The sequence below is a fragment of the Cryptomeria japonica genome, chromosome 3 (assembly GCF_030272615.1).
Source record: "Cryptomeria japonica chromosome 3, Sugi_1.0, whole genome shotgun sequence".
Lineage (NCBI taxonomy): Eukaryota > Viridiplantae > Streptophyta > Pinopsida > Cupressales > Cupressaceae > Cryptomeria > Cryptomeria japonica.
This window is the reverse complement of record NC_081407.1, coordinates 637,741,410-637,762,103: the sequence shown is the minus strand read 5'-3', so window position 1 is coordinate 637,762,103 and position 20,694 is coordinate 637,741,410. Positions and strand designations below refer to the sequence as shown.

Sequence of the window (20,694 nt, the reverse complement as noted above, 5' to 3'; positions counted from 1 at the left end):
ACTCGAGATTTGGTTAAATTTTCCATGACTCACCAAAAAAATGGGGAAGTTTTTCCATTTAACTCACAACGCCAGCAAAGTGTCAAAATTTAGGGAAAAAACATGTCTGAGACATTGCAAATAGCTCTGGTTTTTTGGCTTTATAGGCAATGTTTTTGGCCTTCTAAATAATTATGAAAATGGTGTGCCTTCAACCCCATTGGGGTGCTGCCCCCGGACCCCCACCAAACTCATTCAACATAATTATATTGCTATATTTTGCAATTAATTTATATTTTTTCAAAATATTTAAGTGTTTTAAAAGGCGCCAACCTTTGTTGAGTACTCTCGTTTGTGAACTATGCATCTATGTATACCCTACTGTTTTCAATCTCTCAACACATCACATCATATAGTAGGTTTATCAAAATCTCTCAAGGATTATAAATTGTATTTTTGTAATTTAATAATGAGAGAAATCTAGAATTCAATAGTAATTAGGATGGATTGAAATATAAAAAATATCAATTATTTCCCTTTTATTTTATTTTTCTACAATTTTTGGGTTCCCAATATTTTTCCAAGTTTTACCCAGAAATTAGAAATGTTGTCTTTCGGATTGCCAAAAACTTCCCTAGACAGATATCTTCTACGAGTACAACAATGCATAATTGTGCAATGAATTGCCATTTTTCATTTTCAAATCTCTTGTATGCTGCAATTATTCTGCAGCTTGTGAAGGTGAAAGTGGTTCTGAAATAGCAGCATTCATTTCAGCTCTATGTGCACGTACTCTTTCTTTCATTCTCTTGCTTTCTTCAAAATTGGCCTTCCTTTTAATTGCTTTCTGTCGATCCAGAAACATCAATCGTAATTATCATGTGAATGACAACCCCATCAGAAAGAACCTTTAAAAATAAACATAATTACAGCAAAAGCAAACACTGTAACTCACTTCTTCACGGAAACAACGGTCAAGTTTAATCTTCAATTCAGTGCATTCACCCCAAAATTTTCCAATGGGATGGTCAACATGGCATTGCTGGAAAAGTTCTATAATCTGCCAAACATTTCACCAAAATTAGCATGTACGAGGTAAAAAATAATAACTGCAACATGTTTTTTGTTATCAACCCATCTTTATAATTTCGACATTTCATCCAGGAAGATACAAACATAGTATTTCCCTCAACTAATTTTATTTTCTTATTCCTCCAAAGTCAAAATAAATATTCCCAACCGAATGGTTTACAAGCACACATAAATAACATGCGATGTTGTGTCCTGAAAATCAATCTACAAAGCATGGGTCAGTTAATAAATTAACTGTAGTAAATTAACCAGATTCACTAAGAAACACAGCCATCAAAAGTTACAAGGGATCATGAGCAATTGGTTGAGACAAAAGATCCTCATTTCTAAGCAGCCACACTCGCTAGTAAATACCACCATGCCAAAGTGACAAATTGTTTTTGGAAAGGGAATGGTCACACATTACACACTAAAGGAATATAGAAAAACAATAACCAAGGAAAACGAACAACTCTAGGCATTGGTTGGAGAGAAAAACAGAGTTCTCTGGAATAGAAAGAGAGGTCATAAAAATAAAATAACTTGTAATTTGTAGATCCATACCATATTGTTGGGGCATGTGAATTATAGATCTATAGAAGCAGCGAGATCATGTATGATACAATATGGGAAGATCATCTATGCATTGTAAAGGCTACCTATAGTTTTCTAGAATACAATCTTCAAATGAATAACCTCTGTTAAACACATCTTGTGGGGTAAAACACAGAATCTGCAAAAAATAGACATCAGGAGAGAGAGAGATGACACAAGAAAGAATGAACATGTTCAAATGAGTTTCAATTTAAAAAATGCAAAATCTTTACAACCTATCCTACTTGTTGGACAACAATGTAGGTGCAGCAAATGAGCCTTGCTGTGAATGATTGATTCCATCTCCCAGAACTCCCCCACAATCTTCTTGTTTCATTCTTGAACCACTACTTCCAAATAAATAGATCAAAGAGGTTACTTTAATCAAAATAAAATCAAATAATCTGGTCCATGCCTCTGTTAGAACTAATAACATAACTACTAACTTCTTCAAACTGTATTCATACCGAAGGGGGGAAAATCTGCATTTCCAAAATTCAAAATATGTTTAAAATTTTCAGTTCGGAGGAAAAAAAATTGCATGTGCATATGTTAAAAAAAAAAAAAAAGCATAAACTTGTAAAAATTTTAAGAAGTGAGGATGTAACTTTAAATTTAAAAATATAAAATTACAATTAAAAACTGTTCAGGTCAGACTGGAAAGATTAGTACGTACGAAAAATCTAGATCCAACAGGATATTTTACTATAATTAACAGGGCGTCCTTTTGGCTAAAATCAAGAAGCCTACAAGTTTTTGAACTCTACGCTAAACTCTCATCTTTAACATTGTCTCTAGATGTACAGATTTTACAGGCAACTAAACAAGTCTCAGTAATGCACTCAGGCCCAACAAGAAGACCATTGCCGCCATTCTTCTAGATTGTACACATTGTTTACTGAATTGAACTATATAGGAGTGGTCTGAATCCTTGTTATACCTTACATAAATGGTACATCTCCTCACCAGGAATTTCCAAATGATTGACTGCAATAACAACATCAGCATCACCGAGACATGATAGCATATTTTAGAACCCTCAGATCTCCAACTTTGTTCCTATAATGATGAAGGGGTATATCACACAGCACACAACACACATTTACACATGAAAATATGAATTCTTTACGGAAAATATCACTGTTTACATCACAGAAATATGAAAACGAACAGAGGATCACATCATCAACAGACTACAACACATTACAGCTTCATTCCCAGGTTTCTAGAACCTTCTTCCTTACTGTATCTTCAAATCTGCTTTCGTTTCCTTCTTTCCCTCCTTTCTCACGATTCAACACCTTCCCATCATCACACCACTACCTAAAAATTGCCCAAAAATGATCATAAATAGACCTAGATGCCTTCAAACATATTTTGGGAATTGTAACTCCAAACCCCCAAAACAGGCCAACTTTCGTGAGGCATAACTTCTGATTCAGGCAACCTATTGAGCCTGCCTTTTTTTTTAAAACTTAAGTATTCAGGGTGCTCTAAGTTTTTGAAAATCCCCAACTTCCAAGGCTAGAAAGGTCATTTGAAGCCTCAAACTCAATTTTAAAGAATTCTCTAAGGATTTTTAAAACTAAAATAATTAATATCTTCAATTCTAAAGCTAATCTGGTTTGAAACTCACCCACAATGTACAATTTACCATTCTAGAGCATTGGGGAAAATTTCAAGTCCCTACATGCTCATATGCAAACTTACTAAATATAGAAAGACTGTTATTGATAGCCCTTTTTAAAATTTGAAAGTTATAAACCATTCTCAAAGACTTTAAGGAAATAAGCTTCATGATCATTCACCAAACCAAACAAAAAAAAAAAAAAAAAAACATTTTATTTGGGTGATGCAAGATTGCTCTTACACCTTGATGCTCCTACATCAAGCATTCGGGGTAATTTGAAAAATCGCATTGTCACATCTCTAGTGTTAGAGGAAAACCAAGATGGTCAACCTCTACCTTGGATAACCATGATGAATCTTTGTACCTTCCTTCTCACTTAACCAAGCATTCTTCATATTGCCTGTTTCTTGTACTTATGCCCACACATCTACTTACGATTTCCTCTATTTCATTCTTTTTTGGAGTAGATGCTGAAATATTCCGTTGTTTTCTGTTGGTCCATCCTCCATGCCTCCTTCATGACACAAGTACAATGTTAATTCCACTTTGCAACTCCGCCTCATATGCATTTTTTGAATCATGTCTCTTTAGGATCCTACACAATCCAAACCTTTTCATTTTTAACTTGTTTTATGTTCCTATAGGGAACCTTTATTTTCTCAGATGAACCATAACTTCATCTCCAACTTTGAGTTCATTAAAATTTTGTTACAGGTCTGCCTTAGCCTTCCATTGAATATTCATCTAATTAATGTGCTTCCTTACCTCTTCGTGCAAATTCTTCTAGTGCTCTACAAACTCCATGGCATCACCATTGCTCTTTTCTCCTTTGTCCATCTTTCTCAACTTAGAAACATTCCTTAGACTAATCCCATATACAATCTAGAATGGGTATTTGCTAGTCAAAATTGTCGTATGCAAACTCATCCTGTGGTAAAATCAAATCACATCCCTTGGGTTTGTCTCCTACTAAGCATCTCAATAAGTTGCCCAAACTTCTATTCACCACCTCTATTTGTCTATCAATTTGTGGGTGGTGTGTAGAATTGAACTTCAAACTAGCCTTCAATTTTTTTCATAAGGTCCTTTAGAAATACCCAACAAACTTGATATCTTTGTTTGAAACTATACTTCTTGGTAGACCATGAAGTCTAAGCATCTCTTTTAAAAAAAAACTCAACAATGTGAGCATCATTTATCTTTTGACATGGAATGAAATGTGCTATCTTTGAAAATCTATCAACCACCAAAAATATTCAATCATGTCCTCTCTGTGTCCTTGATAAACTAAAAACAAAGTCCATGCTAATATCTTCCCATGGCCTCTCTAGTACAACGGCTAATATAGCACAACTAACTTCCTCTAAACAACATAGCATCTTGGATTATGAAATCTAACCACCTCATCCTATCCATAGCAACAAGTTCCAAAAAAGCTTGCATGATTTCTCAAGATATGCAACGGGAGCATGGTAACAATGATGGTTTTAAGACAAGCAAACTCATCCTTGAACATAGAAAAGTAGGCTCTCACAATGCAAGTTCCATACTCAAACAACTCCTCACACAAGATAATTAATTGGGGTAACTCATGGGGACCATGATCTGCCCAAATGCAAGTTGTTTCCCAAAACCCCCATAGTCAGATTCATAATAACTTTCAAAACTAGGATTAAGGAAAGAGACAACCAAACATTGTCCGTGCTCAAATAGAAATTCTCGCTCGACATCCACAAATTCATCGTCGAAAGAGAGACTAGCAGTTGCCTCGGGAGGTTGCCATTGGTGACGGATCATTCCATTCACATCTTTGATATGCAAATTCTCACTTGCTGGTTCTTCTTGTGCCCTTAGGACTGGAGATAGTGCGACCTCGAATTGGCATTCGCTCTTCACTTCCGTGATGACGAGAGGTTCAATGTCTTGCATAAACCATGCATCCTTATGAAACTCCATAAGCATGTCTTCGAAAATGAGGTTCTCCTTGATAAACCGATCTTCAAAAATTTCTTAGAATTGCTTCTAGCATATGATCTCAAGTGACAGCGCCCCATCGAATTGTTCATCATTTTCTAGTTCTATCTCAATAATGTTCGTGGTCTCTTCCTTCAGGACGGCTTGACATTCTTCATTTGACTCTTCTTCTTGCAAAACTAAATGCTCATCACAAATAATTTCCTCTTGAATAGGTGTTAAATGTTTATTTCCTTGTCCCTGAGATGGTGAAGTATCGAATGGTAGCTGATCATGATACTATCCGAGGCCCTCATGCTTTCTACTATGTTTTCCCTCTCAATCTCTTGATGATCTTCACAAGTATCCATGTTTTATTGAACTTCATTCCTTAGTGCCTTTGCACATTGATCTTCATTTGCTAGCACCTTGCTAAGTTGAACCTCTATTTGTTTTCTCAACTTCCTTGGACACCAAATCATTCTCAACTGCAACATCCTGATTAATTAGCTCACCCATACCATCTCCTTGCAACCCATTCAACAATACTTCGGGAGGTCGAAGTTAGTGATGAATCATGCCATTTGCATCAATTCGTTTGTTCTAGAATAATGTCGGCAGTGACTCTTGTACTTTTTCCTTAAGATCTTTCAAGGCCCCCTCCAATTGTTTTTCATATTTGGGCTCACTTGTAATAATTTCTAGTTCTTCATTTAGTATCTCTATATGGTTATCTTCCTCTCCAAGGATGCTTGATATTTCTTGCAATTCACGGACCTTCAAGTATTCTTCAAGGTATTTCTCCACTTGCAATGGGCGTGAATCACACTCTTCTTTGATTGCTCGATCAACATCTTAATCACCACCCATCACTACCTCTTCAACTTGGATATTCTCTTCTTCAACGTACTCCCCCTTGGGTATAAGATACGGAAAGCTATCTACTACAATACATTGATCATCAGGTGGACTTGTGTCATTGGCTTGCAACTGGCTTCCTTCACCATCAGACAATGTAGCAACGCCTTCTTCTCGTGTTCTTCTATAATCTTCAACTGCGAGGTATACACCCCAAGATCTATTCACTATACACTTTTCCCTAGATAGGATTGGCAGTTCGAAATGGCATCTGGCCTAGTTGATAGCTTCTTCACATATTAGACAAGTGAATTTTGAGTGAAGTGCATTGTGAATTTGACACTAGCAGAGAAGCAACACGCCTTCAAGTCGTATATTACCCATCTCAATCCGACTTTGAACTCTTAACTTGAATCTTGAGAAAGGATCATTCCCATGGACATCATTGTTGGGCCTTGTGCACAACTTTGGCTTGGGAACATCCCAAAAGAAGAATTTTCCTTGTAGAACCAATTCTATACTTGACAAGAATGTCAAGCAATGGATTTCATCGTGTTCATTTGTCTCATGGATTCTACATTGTCTTGGCTTTGCAAACTCGGACAAGCTATGCGGATGATGTTGTGCATTTAGTCTCCACCAAAGTTGAAGGATATCAACTTCATGCTCATTTTGGTGATGCCACTCCATTGAGAAATCTTTTTTTTTATTTTCGAATTTTTTTATTTTTTTTATTTTACACTTTTTTTTTGCATTTTTGACATAAGATAGATCTATTAAATCTCAAATTTAACTTTAAAACTCATTCTAGTTCCAGCCGTGTGACGTGCTTCCTTTCTTTTGCAAGTCAGGTTGATAGTCCAATGATCACCTTCTTTAATTGTTCATGCATGTATTCACTGTCATGCCCTCCTTCTAGCACTAATTGTGTTGATGTGTTTTTTATGCACCTCAAACACTGAATAACATACCAAGGTATCTTATCCTCTCTTGAACAAAGCCTCTCAAATGTTATGCTTCGCGAGCAAATGAGACAACTCCAAGGTTACGCATTGTTTGGTCTTGACGTGTGAATAAGCTCAATGGTTGATGTGATAATGCTAGAATCACAAGGGGACTTACATTGTACATGAATGCTTGAATCCTTGGACGTTGTTGGAACGTGGGACTAACTCATCTAACAAAGAAAGATCAAAAGGAAAGGGTTTAGAGAATCTAATCTAATCCTAGGAATGTAGGATGTAGTGGATGACTTGGTGAGACTCTACTAGACTTTGCTTTGACATCAATGAACAACTCCACAAAGCTAGTGCAATCTTCTAAGGTAAATGTATGATGTTCCAATTACCACCAACAACATGGACACCATATCTTATAAGGCTTATATTGTATTAAATAATTATTAATTAGTATTTATTTCATTAATCATTAACACATGCGATTACCTTAATCACTGTATTTATATGTAATTTTAATAATTAGTAAACAATTTACATGTTATTATTATTACTGAGAGAAGACAGTTATTATAATTACTAATAAATAATCAATTACACATTAATAATCAATTGCTATTTTTGGATAGAGATATACATTGCATAAATATTAGAACACAGTTATATAGACATATCTGATATATTCATCATGGGGACATGACACATATGCAATAATATCATAATACATCATTCTAATAAACTCCATTTGTATTTGTAAGCCATACAAATATAATTCACCAATCATGAGAAAGATTCTCAAGTTAACAGTGATGAATTCACTTATCTATTTTGAGCATATTATTGGCTGTTATTATTGTCAAAAGTTGAAGTTATGAGAGGGGTCAGGAGAGTTGATAGCACAAGTAGTATCAATGCATTGACTAATTTGACCAAAAAAAATGGCTTTTTGCATAACAAACAAAATAACGGGCTTTTGTCATTTACAACTTTTATTTTTTGTTCAATATATCCTAGTGACTGATCCCCTATGTTACATCATTAACTTAAAACCAAAAAAAATAAAAATAAAATGTCATATGCCTCCGATGGTTTGTGTAGTCTCAAGGTTTTGATTTGGTCTTGGTGGCATCTGCCCCTCAGCCCTGCCTTATATTGCAATGAGAAGCATGCCGAGAGCACTGCCCCCAAACCCCTACACCCCTTGACCTTGCTTACAATTTATTTAGTCAATCAAGAAGCACAGGATTACCTCTTGATGATCGAGGAAGTTTTGAAAATGCATAGTGCCTTGCAACTTCAAGATTGATAGATTCTTGAGTATCATTAGACTCCAACTACATGTTGGGATATTGATCCTAAAGATGTCAAATAGGTTGATGAGGAAAAGATAAAGGAGGGATCGGTTGGGGTAACATTGGATTTGGTAATCCTTCATAGCAGTAGTGACTCAAACTCAAACTTCTATTTTGATACGGAGAGCACACATTGATTAGAGGCAGCTGCATATTTTCTATGTTTTTGTCATTTTCCAGTTGAAACTTGCAGCCTCTGGACGTTTTGTTGTAATTTTTATATAATATATATGCAAATTGACAGTTAAAGCAAATTAGATTTCGTTAATTTTTTTGTCAACTCATGAACTATCGATTCAACTCTATATGTATTAAGGTTCTATAACATATACAATGAATGTTTTAACAATGTTATCATTTGAATATTTGAAATTTCCTATAATTTATCCACATTAGGTTCACAAAACAATTAAACCTTTATGTTGCAGGAAACTTTCAGCTGCGGTCTCCTAAAGACTCCCGCCATCTCTCACGCAAAGTGTCAACACCCACAAATAAAACAAAATAACATAAAACTTAAAACAGTTAAAAGTTAAGGCGCTGGTAAGCTCATAGAAAACACACCACAGAAGGTAAAGTAGGAGCCGATGCATGGCAGTTTGAATGGCTTAGTTCCCTTGTTGGAGGGAAAGTCAATCTGCTAGCCATGGGTACCAGGAAGAGACTAATCAACTCACATAATAACTCATAAAGTGCAAATTTCAGAGAAATATGCTATCATTGGACAGAGAATAGTGGCATAAGGGTTTCCTGGGTGTTTGGGTAACAAATATTAGCAATTTCATGATATTTTCTATAAATTATTAAATTATATTAAAAATTGGCATCTCCAGGTACCCCCATCTCCAATTTTCAAAAATAGATATACCGGTACTGGTACTAATACGGATCTCTTGGCAACCATGGAATAAATCATTATTGCATGCAACACAAGTTCTCCATCGATGGTAAGATGAATATAATGACCCTTGTTCTCACTATCTGAAATATTTCTGCACATAGAACTAGGGTGTGATTTTGCAATCATATCCTAATTCACACCTTTTGCAATTGGGAAAATAGAGCTTGCACTTTAGCTGCCAATGGGATTCCCATCCACATCTCGTTCTTTAATTTTGACCCACATTTGGTATTTGAGTAGATATCTTCTCTCATTGACTTTCACCCCAGTTCAGATCTACGTGAACAAATAGATTTTGTAGAGAAAATTTGCAATGCAGATTTAAGCAAAGAAAAACAATTAAAAAATAGCATACAAATTTACATGGAAAAACCTATTAACATTATACTAGGAAAAAATCACAGGCAAGGACCTTTCATATATTACTTCTCAAAAACTATCCACAATTACAACAATCTCAATTGTGCAGAAAACATGACTTTGCATAGCATATAACATTCAAGTTGCAGAGTCCTTATTGAACAAAACTTTCTAAAAATAGAAAGTATGACTCATTCAACTACATGTTGAACATATGTCATAATTACTGTATATAGTAATATCCGAAAAAAATCCAGCTTCTCCAAAACACACCTTCAATGTGGCAACGGGACTATGACAACCCCTGTCACTTCAACCTTCGGATGAGTTGTAGGTTTTCAACCACACTAGGCACATACCCAGAGTAGACTACCATGGTACTCAATGACTACTCGAGATGACTACTCCTTACCGCTGGAATAACAAGAAAATTGACTTTATATTCCAACAGGTTTCAGTGTAGAGGGTCTCAAATCCCTAATCATTTTGGTGATCAAGGTAAGCAATAAGGTGGTTTTGGTTATTTCTAATTTTCTATTGCACACAACCTTGTTCTTAGTATTCTAAACTAATCAATATGGTGATTAGAGCTAGTGCATGTATTTTGATTGTTGCTGTTCTAATAAATGCCTTTTTGGCTTTTATAGGCTTTTAGCTACTTTGTAATCGCTTTTTTTTCTACTGGAAGTGGACCCCTAGACCTGTCAAAAAAACATTAGTGCCACTTAAACTAATCACAAAATGATCAAACACAACCTCAAAATTCTGAACGGAATCATTGGTAATTTGTATTTCCATGTCAGGAAATGCTTTTAGCTCCTAGCTGGAGGCCTTTTGGAAATTGAAATAGAAAAACTACAAAATTTATAAAAATTCCTTAAACAAAAAGGTTCATTTGTTTTACAAAACCCAAATAAAATCGAAGTTTTAATAAAGATATATCATTGCTACATCAAACATGAGTTCAACAATAGTAAGATGAAATAATCATCCTTCCTCACACTATCTGAAATAAGATAATTATTATCCCAAGTCTTTGAGCTCTTATTTTTCTTCTTTTTCTATTTCTGCAAATCGAACCAGGGTGTGATCTTGCAATGATGTCTTAATTCCCACTATGGTACTAGCATTTTTTCTTTTAGCTGCCAAAAGGATCCCAATACGACCTTTCATTCTTTGATTTTGACCCACATTTGGTAGTTACCTCTCTTGTTGACCTTCACCCTAGTTCAAATGTACTTGAATTTACTGCGGGTTTCAGTAAAGAGGGTCTCAAACCCATTATCATTTTGGGGAGCAATGTAAGCAATAAGACGTTCTACTATTTTGTTATTTCTACCACACTCAACCTTGTTCTTAGTATTCCTAATTCACCAATATGGTGATTAATTGGACCATTCTTGTTGCTTCAAGCAAAGGAACCTTTGTTCGTGTTCTTCTAAACTGATTAATATAGTGGGCAATTGGCCTCTACCCTTTTAATCAATAATCTGAAAAACAAAACATCGCTAAAGGCATTCTAAGTAGCAGTTTAATCAATAAAATCTTTTATTGCTTATGATTTTAGGAACAGATTATATTATATATAAAACTATAATATCAATACTACATTAGTTATATTACATATCCCAAATGGGAAAGGTTGTTATAAACTGTTTAATAAATTGCTCAACTGCTTTGGCATTGTATTTATATGTTATCTCCAATATAAATAATCAATTCAGTGCAAAGCATTTTACCGTTTGGTATCACAGCTGTAAGGAAGGATTCAAGGAGAAGAGAGGAAAACCTTCAAGTGTTCCTCTGGTGACGCAAGCTTCATGCAGCACCACATACTCAAAGTTGTTTTCATACAGTTCATATGACAAAGAAAGGTGCAGCAAGAGTTTCATTTTTTTGCAGATATTGTTGGATGTTATGAGTGCAGTATTCTTCCCACTCAACGTTCTATTTCAGCAGCACAGGTAAGAGCGAGAATGACACAAAATTAATAAAAAGTGGATGTCCTATATTAAAATTTAGAATATATTGGTACTTTGGACATAAGAAACTCTTGCTGTTTGTGCCTTTATCTAGGCAATTTGACTGTGAGTCTTATTTTACCCTCCGAGAAATTCTAAGAGAAATGGAACCATTGAATTTTAATTATCTCATCTCATACAGAAAATTAGAATATTTGTTTTTCTATGCTTATGTTGCACACACCATGAAAAACAAAAGCGAAGAATTTGTTGTTCTCAGAGGCAAGTGCACTAAAATTTTGTTCATTGTTTGCATAAAATTTTGAAGGGAATTTTTGTACAATTGAATACAGAAAAATCAAGTAAATTTGTTGGTTCCTTGTCTAACAATTTCAGAAAAACATTTTGCACTACTCAATACTAATCCATAAATTCATAAAATTTGTACTCCAATTGCTAACAAAATTTTGTCCTCTAATTACTAAGGGAGGACAATTACTCCACCTAAAAGACAAAGGTCCAAACTCAATGTATAGCGAATCATCAAAAAAGAGGACAACTATCAATTAATATGCTACTGATGTGACACACAACATAAGAATGGCAATGCCAATAAAAAGGCCAAATTGATCATCCTATTCGGTTTTTCTGATGATGTCCAAGCACATATTTGAAGTTTTGAACTGCCACAAGTGCAAAGATGTATGCAATTGGCTCCAAACAATATACAAGGCAAAGAATCATAACTAGATTCTCCACCTCTGGAACCAAATTGCCTAAAACTGCAAAGCGAAAACAAAGTGTAGCTCTTTCTCCAAAGAGTAGCCAAATCACTAACATCACTACAAGCATTGAAGGAACCATTTCAGATGTCTCTCTTCCACCCGTTGTCTTGACTCCTTGAGAATACTAGATCCCACCTATAGAATGTATGTGACTTAATGTCACTAGCAAGAAGCCATCATTTGAAGAGTTGGTGATCTTGCTTCAACAGAAGGAAACAATTTGAGATGATACTAGCCCCCAACCTATAGAATGTTTGTGACTTAATGTCACCTGCTTGGGCCACCCAAACAAGAAATGCAAGAATTCTGCAGTCAAAAGAGGGTCAATTTTGAAGTAAACCGGCTAATTTGGTCAGTATGCTACCCTATAAAGCCAATACACTATGAGAAAATTGAATTGAAATTGCTTAGACTATGTCGAAACACATGCTAGCAATCTCCTAACAGGGCCTATCAAGTAGGTGATGAGGCTGTCCAAGAAGGTGACAAGGCTGCCTAAACATAGATAGGGCTGCCTAATTGTAACTTGCGAACAACAAATCTTAAGAAAACCAAATTTTGATTAATGATTAAAGGGATGTGGGTCCCATAGGGCGTGTTAAAAATGTATGCATGTGATTTTGAGCCTAAATAGAGTAATTAAAGCAATATTAACCTACTCCACTCGAAACACAAACAACACCTAGTTGAAGCATAAGGGTTAGCAAACATAAATAAAAACATGAAAGATTTCAACCCTTGTTGCACCAACTTATGGTGGTTGTGCTCATGAATGGTTATATGTGAGTGCTCTTGACAACAGCATAAGGTTGCATTTGAGGTCATATGATGAAATGGCTTGGATGAGGATCAATTAATAGAAAGAAACCAATGGATGCATGGGATTAAAAGATGAAATCAATGGCTCATATTGGTTGAAAGCAAGGAGAGATGATAGGAGGACATGTGTCCTTGTGAGATTGGAAGAAATGGAAGGAGAGGGATTAAAGGGAGAATCAATGGTGGAGATTCTCCTTGGAGGAAGTGGATGGACAAAATGGAAAGGGTACTTGGGAGTACCCAAGAGGGATGGGCAAGTACTTTGACACAAGTGACATGGTACCAAGACCATGTCGCATGTACAAAGGGCCATGCCTTAGTACACATGTGGGGATGTACATGATTTGAGAGGGCTTTGACTAGGATTAGGTTGTGAAAGTGGGTGATTAGACGATTAAATGCATTAGCCCACTAAATGGAATATAGAGGAAAATAGGAAATTTAATAAATAGAATATCTATTTAATTTTTGGGATGAGGATGGGGATTTAGACAAATAAATAATTGGATTTATTTACCTAAGTTAGACTATAGGAGGAATATGATTAAATGGTTTACGATTGAAATAGGAGCAAGTGAATAGCGATGAATAGTGAACTTATTAATTAAATAATAAAATATTATTTAATTAATAGAAGGATTGAAATGGGATAATTAATTGAATAATTAGAGTTGTTTTCAAACAATTATATGGGAAATAGTCAAGTAATGACAATGTGTCAATTTTAGGTGTCTACATACTTTATAGAACTTTATAAAAATATTACTTGATCATAAATTAATATTATATAATTTAATTGCAAATTACAAGTATAGAAAGATCTTCAAGACAACTTATTAAATATTTATCCTTCTTATTCACTGCATATAGTACAAGTAAACCAAATCTGCTTCTTTGGTAAAAAGTAAAAACTCTTCACATCCTACAACAATTACATAGCCACTTTCAATACAAGATAAAAATATTACATAACCACTTCCACTAGAAGATAAACATAATCTTACACAATAGGGGGGAGAAAATTATTACATATTTATACTTTTTATTCACTGCATATACAACTAAACCATATCTATGTCATTGGTAAAAACTCTTCACATCTTATAAAAATTACATAACAATTTCCAATAGAAGATAAAAAATAATCTTTACATTATGAAAATAAATTTTCCAAATCATTTTCCCAGTGTACCGAAAAAAGGACCATGAATTTAATATTTGTAACAGAATGAACACCAAAACATTGAAATAATCATAACTTAGAACCCAACAAAGCAATGCAACATTCGTTTTGTTTTTGTTTTTGGGTATGAGATTTATTTCCAAGTAAAATAAATACAATCCCGTTGATTTTCCATCCACATTCACAACACAACAATATTTGTTTTCAATTATAATGATAAGATATAATAATAACAACACTCATGGAAATAATGCAACTAAATAGCTACATGGATCCCTGTGCCTCCACCCTTGCCGAATACCAACTGATGGAGAATAAGAGGGGACCTTCATGAGAGATGGTAGTAGTTTTTTTGTGTTACTAGCTTGCTAATTCAATCAAATAGGCAATCACATATCAGAAATCTGGCCAGGAAGAGGACATTTCAAATTGAAATATCACAATTGCATTTACTTTGAATGTGTTTTTTGTTTTAACTCACTTTTTCCTGGGGTTCACCCAAGGCACTGCCCAAGTGACCCAGGTAAAACTATGAAATACCCAGGCCATCCAAGCCATGCCCCGAGAGAACCTGTCCCTGGACATGGACCCTGTTTAAGTCAGGTATGGAGGACTCCGGAGATGAAACTTAGTTTTATATTTTTTTTTTGTAAGGACATGGCCAAAACCAACACCAAGAAACAAATACCATACCAGCATACCCAAACCCAAACCAGTAACTTTGCTTGCAATCAATAACTTACACCTACAGTCTAATGTACTATCTCAATACATACTGGGCCAAATACAAACTCAGGGCAAAGGAAGTACAAAGATGGAATCAAAGTGCATATTATTCCAACATTAGGACTAACAAAACAGACAGCAAGAATAGCAATACTGATATTTTCCATGTCAAGGAATATGCAGGAGGATAATCTTGGAATGTGATCAGAAGTAGAAAATAAAACAATAAACGCTAGACTTACTTCTGCACACATTGGGTGCTTGTGCAATGTGAGTGGAGGATGCATTGCCACATCAATCTTAATAATCTGCAAGGCATAAACACAGATATTCAACTCAAGAAATTCGGGATATTAAAGTAAAAAAATAGCAAATATTACATTTACCCCATTTCCCAATAAAGATTAAATGTTTGTTAATTCATCAATTACAAAAATTATCCAAATATAATGAACTGGGTTGAAGAAAACATCATTATACAAAAAGTATCATTCCATGCTTTAAAATACCCCACATTGCCCCAGAAAACTGAAGGAGCTTTCTGCATAGATAACTATGTTAAAGAGAAGTGACAATCAAAGCAGGAGATGTATGTGCTTAATGGGGCATCCTAAGTGGATAGATCAAATCTGAAATGACAGGATGTAAAAGTGGCAACTGAAATACCCTGATTTGATTGCTACAATAAACTTAAACAAAAGAAATAGAAGTGACCATACAAAGGTTATGCATCTAATATAGATGATAAACGATTTTGTTTCTTGTAGTCTTAAGAAATTTTAATTTTGGGCAACATGGACAGCTGCCCTGTCTTGCTAGATTATCCTCAAGATGAAAGCCAATCTGTAAAGAATTCTAAAACTATACGAGAGAAAGCAAATCTGTTATTTTTAATTTCAAATCCTTGTCTTAATCTTATTTGCGTTGGACATTGCTGCTGCTAGGATATGTTGTTGTCATTGATGTCAACATATTTCTGTGACTTATTGCAACTACCGTTGTAGATTGGTTTATTGGGATCATGGTTCGGTGTATGGAGTATTTCTAGTATATCATTATATCTTTTTGTATTGGTTTTGGTGATCTGGAAGCTTAATTGATCATATCATATCATCCGGTTTGCAATTTGGTTTTTCTAATCAGTGTTTTGCAGAGTTCGGTATTTCCTCCAGTATATTCCAGTGTGAACAGATCTTGAGCTGAGATTTTGATGTTCATGTGTATCTTCATTTCAGATGGGTCGTGATTTGGTGCTCCGCAAGCTATCTTTCTAGTCCAGTTGATGTTGTTTAAGTGTTCTTGAGTTTCAGATGTTGATCGATGAAGATTTGGTAAGTGGTGTTGGTACAGCTATTGCAGATGATTCTAAAGTGCTTGCTGGTGTTTCCTAATCGTGTCCTATTTGTTTTGATGATCCACATTGATCGTTGTGCGAGTTGTTGGTGATTTCCATGAACCGGTGATATTCTTCGTGTTATGCGGTATTCTTGGTGGTGTAGCGTGTTGCGGTTGATCTTGGCGTGATTTCCGGTGGTGTTGCATGTTTGAAATTTTGATTTAGGTCCATGTTATATTATGTATATCATTATATTGGTCCGGTGGTCGATCTTTGTATCGTGTGATGTAATTTTGTAATTGTGAATTGAGGGTTTGGCTAACATTGTAGTCAAGGTTGATGAATGTATAAATAGGTGATATAGTCATGTAATTTAGGTATTGAGGTTGTGTCTACATTATCAGAGAGTGGTGTATGTGCGAACAAAAGAATTCGTCTTTCGGTGTGTTGTATTGAGCAGAGATTGGTGTAGAGCAGACAAATGTGCTTAACCGAAACTGTCATTGGGCATTAGCAAATGTTATTATTGCAGTTCATTCCTTCCAGATTGTAGTCCAAATCTTGTTGTAAGTCAGTGAGACTTCTCTGAGGGTTGTAGCCTTCCAGGTTATTGTATTTTGAGCTGTGAGCTCTAAGTAGCGTGCCTGAATGCTGGTACACTCCCCATTGTAATATTTTCACATACTACTGCAAAGTATCATCTTATTGTGGATAGGTTCCTACTGTGGTTTTTCCCTTAACCGGGTTTTCCATGTCAAAATCTTGGTGTTGTTGTGCTATCAATTTGTTTATCTTTGTTGTTGCTACAGTTTATCAGATTTGTATTTGTGGTTAAGTTTGTTAATCCGGTGAAAACTGATTCACCTCCCCCCCTCTCAATTTTCTTTCATTATTATTGCCAACAATTTGAATGTAGAAATGTAGAAATGAGTTTTTTATGGTGAGGAATTCAGCAATACAAGACAAAAAAAAAGAGGTAAACTTAGATCCAATTCAAAGTTTTCTTGATCAATCCCCTCCATACATTCCACATTGATCTACACATCGAATATTTGCCTAACACCCTAAAACTATATAACATATTGAACAACTGGATTTTGTGTTGATAATGTTGTCGTTTGCAGCAATCAAATCAGGGTAACTAAATTATTGTTATTACCACATCTTTGAAAAATGTATATGTGATAAAGGTTTGATCTTGTAAAACCCAAAATTTGCAAATGACTTGTATTTGCACTTGTTTTTTAGTACAGAAATTACATGTACTAGATGCTAGGGAAGGTTGCACACAAGAAATGAGATTTCCCTACGTATACACACATTTGATGTCTTTAAAATATTGATCTTTACAAGGGCAGGGTGACATGTAGTGGAGTTCCTATGAATGTTTGACATTGCAACTCCCTCGCATAAGGACACTTGTTTTGCAAATCGTGAAAAATAGGTTGGATTAACCATTTTGGAGCGTTTTCAAGGTAGCTTCTGTAAGCCAAACTACTGTGTGTTCCAGACAAATCTATGATATGTACTTCGATGCTCCTTTCCTCGAGCGATAGTTTGAATATAATTGTCAATAACAAAACAGCATTTAAAGTCGTCAAGTTTCCACAATCCATGTGATATTAATCTTGACTGTTTCCGTATTAAATTTTGTATGAGGTTTTGCATCAACGTTTCGGATCACACTCCGTGATCCATCGTCAGGATGATAGAGAGCAAGCAGAAGTGATGCTTGCTCTCTATTTGCTCTCTATCATTCTGACGATGGATCACGGAGTGTGATCCAAAACGTTGATGCAAAAACTCATACACAATCTAATCCGAAAACAGTCAAGATTACTAAAAGTCTAAAACAGCATTTCTTTGCTCTCATGCAAGTTTGACAATTCAAGGCCTTGAGCCATTGAATTGAGATCATTTTAATTTGTTTTGTTTATTTTTCCCTTTGGTCCTAGAATAAATTACACACATATCAAAGCAAGGTTTATTTTTGGTTAGACAAACTAGATACAATTTCCTGCTGAGACGCTTGAGTTAGGGTTTCCTGTGGTGACATTTTCAGTTAAGGTTTCCCCATGAGTGGAGTTTCGAACTAAACTTTTGAGCTGTGCCATCACCATGAAATTAAGCTCCTCCAGTTTAAACCAGGTCCCCAAGTCTGCACAGGTTTGTATTGTTTCGATACAAATTCTGCTGTGAGTGTTTTTCCCATATTGTTTTGCTTGTAAATTTGCATCCACGTGGATCACATTGCCTGAAACAAAATATGATAGCAATACAAGCCAAGACCGACCAAACTAAAATCCAGTTTGCGGAATATAAACTTATTCCCAAAAAGCCACTTTTCAACAATAACAGATATGATTTATACAGAATATGTCATTGTTTGTATTTCTCTCAATAACATATTTAAACAGCCCTTATAGATTTTTGCATAAAAGGTAGATTTAGTGGTACTCAAGCTAAAATTTATTTCCATTTAATATACTCCTAGCAGCAAGCTTGAGCGTTGAGGTGGTAAATTTGTTTGACTCCGATATGTTTGTATTCCTTGAAAAAACAAAAATCTACATAAAATGATAGTTGGCTCTGGTCTGAATTCTTGAATGAATTTTATGATTCTTTTTATTTAACTTTTCCAAGCGGAGAGAACCCAGATATTACCTTTGTATGGCTAGGAGATAATAACATCCTAATCCTATCGAACCTAATAAAGGCGATATACCACTAGGTATCAGTATTCGTTATAGACTTTGTTTCAGATGCTTTGACACTCAATTTACTAAGAGCATCTATCTATGCTGCTATTGATCTTTAATATTAGTTCAGACTCCTCAATGCCACTCTGGCCCTAATGATGCTTCATGCTTATCAGAGTTCTTTTGTCAATCACTTTATTGATTGAACGGTTTCCGTGTTGAATTATTACGATTGAGTTTTCTCAGACAGTAAGACCAATTGCGAAAATATCAGGCTAGAAGGTAGAAATCATTTTTATTACAGACATCTATAAAAGACAATCATTCATGAAGAAAACCACACAGAAAGAATTCCTGAGAAGTTTTGATCTACCTGGAATACAACGAACGACTCTTTACCCCAAACCCACAACACCAAAAAAAACGCTGAGGCAAACACTCACAATTTCAAATTGTAAATTGCATAAGAGCAAACTTGGCTAAGTCCTTTTTGACAACCCAAATAAGCTCACAGGAAAAATAGAATTCAAAATATTCAATGCATTTCCTTCGTTTATGTCTGCAAACAGAACACCAAGGTTTTGCTTGGCCCCAATACTCTACAGTCCTTAACAATGTTTAATTTTTTTAGCTGGCGCCCTTCCTGAATTCAGAATCTATTGCCACCATCCAGAGAAAATGCATCTGGTGCATTCCATGTCAAAACCAAAAAACCTCAACTTCCAAAACCCAGAATTTCCTATCTATTTGTCTATCAAAAATTTTATGCACTTTCCCGGAAAATAAAGCAGAGGAACACTACCTTAACTTGCTCTCCAAAAGAGTGAATTCCTCGTCAGAGAAAACACTTATTTATAAAGCGTCCGAAATCTTTTTCCCCGGATCTGCAGAAAAGATATTCTGTTTCCGAACCAAGCCTTCTTAAGGTTGGGGTTCCATGGAAGGGGCTTCCTAAAAAATAGATCTGTTGGAGTTGTGGAGGAATATTTTGATGTTGTTTGTTTATAAATTTTATAATAATATTCAGCTTAAAAAATTAAATTCTTAAATTTAAGAAAGTTGGTGGTCAAATGAAAACATAATTTTGTTTTCTATTCTCTTTGCTTGATAGAAACAAGAGACGCAAAGCGTCATGTTTCTGTCGAGAGTGAAGAATGTGGAAAGTAGAAGGGAAAAAGTAAGAATATGAACAAGTTGTGGAAAAAGCCAAAGGTGGATATCAAAAATTTGTTGAACAAGAGTAGGTGTTGAACAAGAGTAGGTGTTGAACATGGTAAGCATAAATCTAGTTTGTTAGTCACAAGTGGACTCCATTTAGCAGAGAGATATGTTGGATTATGTCACAAAGGCTTAGCCTGGATCGGATGTGGGCTTCGGTTCAATATGCACCACACAAGAAGTCTATGCTTGTGGAAGAGGACAGGTAATTCTAAGCTATTTTATGTGTCATCATTTATGTCAATAGTGACATCTAGTTTCATTTTTCTATTTGGTAAACTTGTAAACAATGGTACCACTTTTTGTTTGCTAA

At 35.2% G+C, this 20,694-nt stretch overlaps 1 protein-coding gene across 1 annotated transcript; it reads right to left on the bottom strand.

Moving 5' to 3' along the window:
- Positions 1-486: 486 nt before the first annotated feature.
- On the bottom strand, positions 487-20,149 carry LOC131050158 (uncharacterized). The gene is made up of 4 exons (XM_057984336.2): positions 19,966-20,149; positions 15,371-15,436; positions 935-1,039; positions 487-826 (listed from the first exon to the last, which is right to left on the bottom strand). Exons 2-4 carry the CDS (start codon positions 15,413-15,415, stop codon positions 701-703), a joined length of 276 nt encoding a protein of 91 aa, XP_057840319.1. The 5' UTR covers positions 15,416-15,436; positions 19,966-20,149; the 3' UTR covers positions 487-700.
- Between the last annotated feature and the right edge of the window lie 545 nt (positions 20,150-20,694).